We start from the raw sequence: 9,122 nt of genomic DNA, 5'->3' as shown, positions 1-9,122 counted from the left end.
TATTGTTTAAGTTATGACTAACAGATGTGATGCTAACTCGTTCCTTAGGCTTAACAGAGTTATTCAGAGGAGGGTGTTAGCAACGCACAGGGTTGGGCACATTGAACTTGCACTGGAAGAGTCAGCAGCCCTAAAGAATATTTCTATTGTTCTAGTAAAACAATATCTTAGCAACCATGTTGAGTGTATATTTCAAAAGACCTGGTGCAATATGAGAAGTTTCTGTTTTCCTTGTAACCACAGCCTGAAGCTCTTACTGAGGAAAAAATACATGGAGAGAGAGAGAGAAAGTTAACCCATGTTCAAAATAATGTAGCTTATTACCTTGGAATTTTCCCCCAGCGATGGAATCTGATGTGGCTGATCACATGACTCGTCTGAAGCTCAAACTCCTTGAAAAGGTAAGCTGATTTTTCTACAATTATATCCTAGCATTAACTATCCAGTAATAGGACGGGGGGTGGGGGAAATCTAGCAATTAAAATGGAGATGTTTGCATTATAGTTAGTTTTGTCTTACTGATCATGTCAAGTATGCTATGTATGCACCTTTAGTCAAACATTCCTGATACTTTGGGCCTTTCCCAAATTTGTCTTGATTTCCTACCTGCCTATCAGAAAGTCTTACTATCATAAACTTTACTGTCCTATTGCCAAGCCATATCCTGCTTTTATTGCCTGTGTTCCGTAAACTACTTTGGAGGCACCAAGTGACAAAATTACACAGGCACTTGAAAAGTTGTCCAAGAAACATGTTAGAATATAGGAGGAAACCCTGCTTTTACACTGGTGTAGCTAAGGACAATTTTACACTGATTGCTGGCTAGGGTTAAGATATAAAGCAAGTTGTGAAGAAAGAAAATGGATGTCAGAGAACATTGATGCTATCAGTCTAAGATAAACATCTACTCTAATGCTGTACAATAGCAAATTGAGTTTTATATAATTCACATTTGTCTAAAGTTTGATTGTTTCCCGCAGATCCCTTTTCTTAAGAATCTACGTTTTTTACAATAAAAACTTAGCGTGTTAAAATTAATGTGAGAAGTTACAGGCTTTAAAAAAAAAAGAATCCTTCTATTATATTTTTCCACAGAAATTAGAAAATGAATGTGAAAACTTGAACGACTCTGAATCACCCTTTACAAGTAAGCAATTAAAGCATATTTGTACTAGAATTATGTATGATGTCGTCATGGATTGCAATAAAGAACTCTGCAGAACTAATCCCATCTGGATTTAATATTTGCCTAAAATATTTTATCACACAAAGTTTTATTGATCCAGTTACCTAATAAATTGCTACACTTATGGAGGATGAAAGTTAAAAATATCAGTGTTAACAAAAGCATTAATCTAGGATTGCAGTAGACTGTATATCTACTTGCAGAGCTGTCCTGAAATCTCCATATGGCAGTACTTTCCTCTTTCTAAGTATGTATATTGTTTTTATTACTTTTCATTATCTGTTTAATGTGTTCATACTTTATTATTAGCTGCTGGGAGTCCATCTGATCTGGGGTAGATTACAAATATTATTAAATAAATAAATAACAAACCTGGATTGGCTTGAGTTGCAAAAGCTCTGACCCAAAATATGACCCTCCTTTTCCAGTTCTTTCTCTTGCTTGCAATGCCAACTTCTTCTTTAAGTGGAGTGGTGAGTTTCTGAATTCTGCAGGTTTGCAGTAGCTGCTTTGACTTATTCTAAGGAGGATGTGGGGATGAAAGAAGAAAAAAAACATCCTGTTTCCAGCCATTTTTATAGTGTTTAGAACTTCCCACCTTGAAAGGATGGATGCAAGTGACTGTAGATGCTATTATCCCATCTTGCTACAGTTTGTAGAGCATCACCATATATGACAGGTCCTCTGGAGTTTTCCCAGCAGCCAAGACAAAGCAGTGACAAGTTACAAATGAAAAAGTACTCTAAATGGGCCCTGAGGAGAATCGGAGCCTTTTAGATCCCTCTGCCCCCAGGTAGAAGCAACACATTTGCTCATGTCTTATTCCAACCTGTATTTGCCAAATGGAGAAAGCCTCCACAAGCTGCTCAGGATATCCATTGCCTCCTAAGGAGCAAATGTTTGTTCAAGTTGTTTTGCATGGCGAGTAATATGCCAGTTTTGCCCACTTTTTTCTCTTCACTCCTTTTTAAATGGCATATTAATGTCACCCATATTTTTTGCAGGGAATTATGACAATTATGGCTACGCCTTACAAAGCGCACTGAGAAGAAGGAAAGACCTTTTACAGCAGCTCAGAGTATGATATCTCTAATTCTTATCATTTTCTTTTAAAAATGGAATAAAATACACTTTCTTCTGCTCACTTTTTACTATGTTAATACAATGTTAACACAGAGTAGTTTAGTTCTTTGCCAGATAATATTATCAGTTTAGATAAGGTGTACTGGGAATTTAAGAAAAGTAAAAATTCTAGTGAAAAACAGAAACAGGAGGAAACAGAATATTAAATGGTATAGAATGAGTGGTACAAATGGCTAGAGGATAGGTTTAAAGCTTAAGGAAAGTCTAAATAAAGAAGACACAGGAGTTAGAAATTAACAATGTATAGATAGAGATGAATAAACATGTATAAATGGAATGAAGGATTGTAAATTAAGGACTGAATTTAATAGCATCATATGTATAGACAAAGAGAAACTGAAGTAAGGGGGGGAGAAGTACATTTACAATGGATGTATACCAAGGTAGAAATATTGTACAGAAGGAAATTGCAAAAAATATTTGTTCTTTTTATCTTTTTTAAAAAACTTTTCAATAAAATATCTATTTAAAAAAATTCTAGGGAAAACAAAGTAATGTTGAGTAGGTAAATTTGGGAGGAGAGGCAAGAAAACCATTTTTGCATCATGATTCTTTTTTTTAAAGAAAAATCTCTTATAGTACTTTTAAAGTTTAATAAAATTGGGAGGTGGAGTTATGCAGTATGACATCTATTTCCCTCCAATATGATGAATACAGTTAATGAAAAGTTTAATGTTCTTTTTTTTTTTTTTTGCTAATGTCTTTAGCAAGAAAAGACTATATACTGGAAATGTTTTCAGTTTTTGTCTTGTTACAGATTGGTTTTCTTTAAGCTAATGTATGAGTTTAGAAAAACTATACTTTGTATTATAGGAACAAAATCTTTTGGAAGAGATTTCAGTACCACAATGTTTACCAAGAATTCATAAAAAACCCTTGAAGCCACATCATATCTACCAAATTCCTCTGCCTCCTCCTTCTCCTCCTCCTCTTCCTCCTCCTCCTCTTCTTCCTCCCCCTCCCCCTCTACCTCAACAACCAAGAATTATACAGCAAACAGTAAGTGTTTTCTGCTTTATTTCAAGGAGAAACACCCCCCCCCCAAAACTAATCCAAGCAAAAACAATCGTGGGCAGCAAAAAATCATTATAAGACAAGTCTGGAACATCATTTCTTCCATACACCATGATTTCATAAGATCTCTTGGGGTATTATTGGGCTGGTTCCAGATTTTATAACCAGCAACTTGATTAGAGATATTAATGATATCTGTAATATATTCACTATCTAATTTCTGCATATTACGGTAGGCTATGCAGGTTTCTACATATCAAGAAGGCTGAGTTACTTTGTTGTGCCCTGATCAGATGACAATTCTTGATGAACAAAATTTGAGGGCAGATTTCAATTCCTTAACCCTAACCCTTAACAAATTACCCTGAAGATGATACCACATATTAATTGGTGAATGGTCCAACAGTGTAGACATTAAAGCACTTTAGCATTGGTATGATCTATTTAATATTGGAGATTTAAATAAACTTTATGTTCAATTTGAGTAGCATAATCTGAGATCCCAAAACCCTAGATACGACTCTTAGAATTGTACCAATCATGAACAACTGTAATTTTTAATGGAATATTGATTAAACACATGGAAAGTAATACTCATAAGCATTTATATTGTTATGTTACATACTGTATTATCAAATCAATTTATATGGCTGCTACAAATACAATGCTGGGCAGCTATCAAAATATTAAAACAACAGAGAAAGAAATACAACATAAGTGTTATATTTAAAATGCTTGTGTTGTATTTCTTCCTCTATTGTTAAATTAAATCTAATCTAATTTTTTGTCCCGGTCATTCCCCACTTCTTTGTAATGATCGTCTTCTATGATGATCTTTTCAATCTTCGTGAATCAACATGCAATTCTTCAGAACATACAACTTTGCTAGCCTCTCTTCTCTTCATTAAACTCTTCCTATCTTTCACTATTTGTTTGCTCAGCGAATTCTATGTAAGAATAACATTTTAATTGTTTAATATGTTGTCCATTAACTTCATTCAGCTGCAGATATTCAGTAGGAATGGAGCTATGGTTTACATTTTAACTATTATTTTTTTTCTTTTGCAAGTTACCACAGCAACCAGCAACCATAATTCAACAAATACCTTCATATCAGCCACCACTCATTACACAGATTGCATCGCCACAGTCCTTTTCAGTACCCAGATCTGGGAGTATTAAAGAAGGTATTTGTGTTCAAAAAGTATAACTATGTATACACTGTAGGAATAACTCTCATTTAATATAGTAGAACTAACTCAGTAGTGGGTTGCCATTTTTTTTACTATTGGTTCGGGCATGCACAGAAGCTTCCGGGCGGGTGGGCGGATCCTCCCGGCACCACTACTACTGGTTCGCCTGATCCAGGCCGAACCGGGAGCAAACCACCTCTAACTAACTTCAAGTCCTAGGAAATATATCTAAGATTACAGTATGCTGCAGAGTTATAACCCTATGCAAATTGACTCAGAATTAAGCCCACTGGACAGAACTTGGACAGGATTGTTGATAGGGCTCCTATCTATGAACACAAATTTAAGAGTAAGATCGGTTTGATTCAGGAAGACTGAACAAGATTTTATTTCTTCCATTCAATTGTTTTTGATTCTCAAACACTGAACAAGCCCCTGGATTTTCTTACCTAGGTTTTTCAGAAGTGGTTTGCCCTTGCCTCTTTCCTAGGGCTGAGAGAGAGTGACTGGCTCAAGATCACCTAGTTGGCTTTGGGCCTAAGACAGGAATAGAACTCACAGTCTCCTAGTTTCTAGATTGGTGCCTTAACCACTGGACTAAACTGGGTCTGAACTTTTAAGTAAAATGACATAGAGAATGCCAAATATTATTTTTTAATTCTCTTACTTATGAGGTTTGGGGATGCAATTTAAAAAGTAAAGAGTAACTATGGAAAGTCTGGTTGAATAAGAGGAGCTTCCTTTACCTTTTCCTTTACTGTTAATCTGTGTCTGTGTGTCTGTGTTTGTATTATGTACTGGATAAATTTAATACATGCAACAAAACAAGGACTTGTGAATAAGTGCTAATCTTAAATTATAATCAGGCAATCCAAATAAATACTGTAAATAAAGGGACAGAAAAGATTCAGTCACACCATTGACCAATGTAGCTTTGAAAAGGAATAAAACCCTTCATGGCACTTTCCCTGACAACTTTACTATACTGGCAGGGATGTCTACAGAGAGGATCAACAGCCTCAAAATGGCAGGCATAAGCAATAAGGCAGAATTGAGAATTTATTTAGTTCCCACCTTTATTATTTTTACATAATGATGCATGAACATATCAAACAAACCTTCCTCCTCCTATTTCCCCACAATGACAATCCTGAGAGGTGGTTTTCAAGGCAAAGGCAGGACTTTCTAACCTGGTGTCTTAACCACTAGACCAAATTGGCTACCATAATGGCATGCACGGGGCAGTTGTCTTCAGCCTGGGATCTCGGTACAGGTGCAGAGAATAGCTGAGAAAACTTTGCCAAAGATGTGGCTGCTTTAAGGAGCTACAAAAGATGCTACTTGAGCATTCTGCATACTCTAAATAAACATATATTACTCTGATATAATGTAGGCAAGTAGCTAAGAACCTGCTTGATTTTTTTTTTCATTCAGTTGAAAGATTTATGATGTCCTTTCCTCGATTCTGTCTGGGCAGACTTTGAAAATAAAGGATTTGTTGAACTAATTATTTCCTTCTTTGTTGAAGAACTCTGTGTACATCTGTAGTACATCCACTGTGTAACATATTCAAATTCTTAACATGTGTTATTGTTCATAGTTTTAAAATATAAATTTTGCAGCTCAGCTAATACTAGGCTGCTTGTTTTTTAAAAAGGTGTTGATGTGAGAGATTATGCTGTTCAAATGGCTGTACGTCACCTTTTGGATTACATTATGTTCTCCATTATAACCATAGGATGGTCTTGAATTGTTCTTTATCCTTTATAGATATGGTAGAAATGATGCTAATGCAAAATGCACAGATGCATCAAATCATTATGCAGAACATGATGCTGAAATCATTACCACCAACATATTCACCAACTAGTGGGTACGGGGTCCCTATGCTTCAACAAGGACAACAGGTAGCTATTTTTTTTAAAAAATATTTTTATTACATAGACAACACATACACACAACAATAAAAAAACAAAAAGAAAAAAGAAAAAAAAAACACAAAAAAGAAAAAAAACCCATCATCACATACAGCATGTCGTTTGGTTACAGGTGTTTAACATTTATCATTCTTATACATTTATTATTTCATTTAATAGGTTATAATATACAGTTTGGGTTGCTTTGTTTATCATCCCTTCCTCCTGTTATAACACCACCTTATTTTCCCTTTCTTTTCTCCCTCCCTTCTCTACTTTCTTCCTTCCTCCTCTCCTTTCCCTTCCTTCTTCCTGTACCTTTCTCCTACTCCCGCTCTTCCTCTTCCCCTTCCTACCCTCTTTCCTCCTCTTTCTCTCCTTTCCATCCTCCTCTCCTTACCTTTCTTTCCACCCTCTCTCCCTTCTCTACTTACTTCCTTCTCTCCTTCCCCTTCCTTCTCCCCTTACCTCTCCTTTGCTCCTACTCTTCCTCTTTCCCTTCCTACCCTCTCTCCTTCCTCTTCTCTCCCTTCCATCCTCCTTTCCTTTCCCTTTCCTTTCTCCCTCCCTCCCTTCTCTACTTTCCTCCTTCCCCTTTCTTCTTCCCGTACCTTTCTCCTGCTCTTCCTCTTCCTCTTCCCCTTTCTACCCTCTCTCCTCCTCTTTCTCTCCTTTCCATCCTCCTCTCCTTACCTCTTTCTTCTTTCCCCCGTCTTCCTTTCATTCTCTCCTCCTCTCTCCCTTTTTTTTCTATCGTTGTAGGTAGAAAAATAGGTAGCTATTTTTTTAAAGGACTTTCAGTAATAACTATTTAGTCTGAGTGATATTTGTACATTTATGTGTGCTAATCATTTTAATGGTCAGTGTCATTCAAATTGAGATTCTTAAAAGGCTGGATTATAGTGTACAGATAGTTCTCATTTAGGGATCAAAATTAGGACTGGCAGCTCTGTCATTAAGCAGAGTGGTGGCTAACAGACAAATCACACAAGTGGGACTACACTTTCCTTTTCTCCACTCCCTCACCTCTGAAATGCTCAGCCTGACACTGGGATAAATTAGCAAGAAGGGAATTCATGCTTCTAGTTACAATCATTAGAGGGGAAGGGATTACGTGTGAGTAAGTAAGAAGGCACATTATGGGAAATAATCATCCAAAGGAATGCACTTTCACCAGGAGTCATGATAGAGATGGTATTCAGTAGGTTCTCACCAGTTCTGAAGAACAGGTAGTGGAAATTTTGAGTAGTTCAGAGAACCAGTAAATACCACCTCTGACTAGCCCTGCCCCCATCTATTCTCTGCCTCCCAAGTCCCAGCTGATTGGGAGGAAATGGGGATTTTGCAGTAACATTCCCCTGGAGTGGGGAGGGAATAGAGATTTTACAGTATCCTTCTCCTGCCACACCCACCAAGCCATGCCACACCCACAGAACTGGTAGTAAAAAAAATTGAATTCCACCACTGAGTCACAAGTGTACTACATAAACAGCCTGCTGTATTCCCCATTGTGTGCCTGCTCATTTCTTATAATTCCTTCCACTCCATTCTCTCTGTTGTGTGATTTGGGAGGGGAGTAGCAATTTCTGTAGCAATTCCGCTGTATCTGATCCTTTTTTCACCTTTTTTTCCCCAATTTGAAACCTAAGCTTTACAATACTTTAAAAATTCAGTACTGAAACTGCATAGACAACTGCATAGTAGTTTTCGCAAACTTCAAAAGTATATTAGCATTTCCAATCAAAACAAGTGAAAGCATTATAGAATGAAATGTTTTGTGCTTATTCCAACATGAAACGTTGGCCCTCCCTCAGTGGAGTTTATTATGATGGGAAGTGAGTTTGTCACTGATTAATTAATGTATTTTATGAGTCTGAAACAAAGGAGAAAAAAATGGATTTTAAACCATAACCTTCAAATCAGTATCAAAATCATGGCATCATTTGACTTGATGTATTTAATATATTTTCCTTATTTTTAAAAAATTATCTGCAGCTTACTGCTCCTATTCCAACAAGAGTGGAGAAATCACGACCATCAACTGTACATCATCATCACTATACATCTTTAGGAGCACCAGTTATCCCTTCTCAAAGTGGCTTCCCTATGTGGCCATTAGTTCTGCAACCTGGCCATAGCCCACAACTGGAAGGTTTCCCATCTGAAGTACATAATCTGCCCATTCCAGTTAATGCATCACACACGTAAGTCAAGCATTTGCCACAGTAGGGAAACTGGTTTCAAAGTTTTCTAAGACATTTGTTCTATTTGTTCCCTTTTTACAGTATTTCAGTTCAGGTATATTTCTGTATGTATTAGCCATAAAGAATCACAGAGCAACAACAATACGCTGTTGTGAAATATCAAAAGTCATCTCTTCAAGAATAGCAAGTTCTGTTATATTCCATTGTACCAATCTTATTTCGGTTTTCTAAGCAGATGTTAGGCCTTTGTAGCCTTTGAAAAGTTTCCTTATAGCAAGTCATATATGGATTACTTTCAATTGCTCAAAGGTGCACTAAAAAGGAAAAAAAAATTAGATAAATCATGTAAAGTTAGATCATGTAAATATATATTTCTAACGACACATTTTCCTTCCCAAAGTATGCCACCTCACAGACTGCTTGGATTACCTTCGGGTTTGTAGATTCCATAGCAACAATCTAGAAA

At 36.5% G+C, this 9,122-nt stretch overlaps 1 protein-coding gene across 1 annotated transcript; it reads left to right on the top strand.

Annotated features, from left to right (window-relative positions):
• The first annotated feature begins 344 nt into the window (after nt 1-344).
• Nucleotides 345-8,660, top strand: C3H21orf58 (chromosome 3 C21orf58 homolog). Its single transcript, XM_032212777.1, has 7 exons — nt 345-401; nt 1,096-1,147; nt 2,191-2,264; nt 3,143-3,328; nt 4,413-4,530; nt 6,307-6,443; nt 8,448-8,660. Exons 1-7 carry the CDS (start codon nt 345-347, stop codon nt 8,658-8,660), a joined length of 837 nt encoding a protein of 278 aa, XP_032068668.1.
• The last annotated feature ends 462 nt before the right edge of the window (nt 8,661-9,122 follow it).

The sequence above is a fragment of the Thamnophis elegans genome, chromosome 3 (assembly GCF_009769535.1).
Source record: "Thamnophis elegans isolate rThaEle1 chromosome 3, rThaEle1.pri, whole genome shotgun sequence".
Lineage (NCBI taxonomy): Eukaryota > Metazoa > Chordata > Lepidosauria > Squamata > Colubridae > Thamnophis > Thamnophis elegans.
This window is presented reverse-complemented; position numbering and strand designations above follow the sequence as displayed.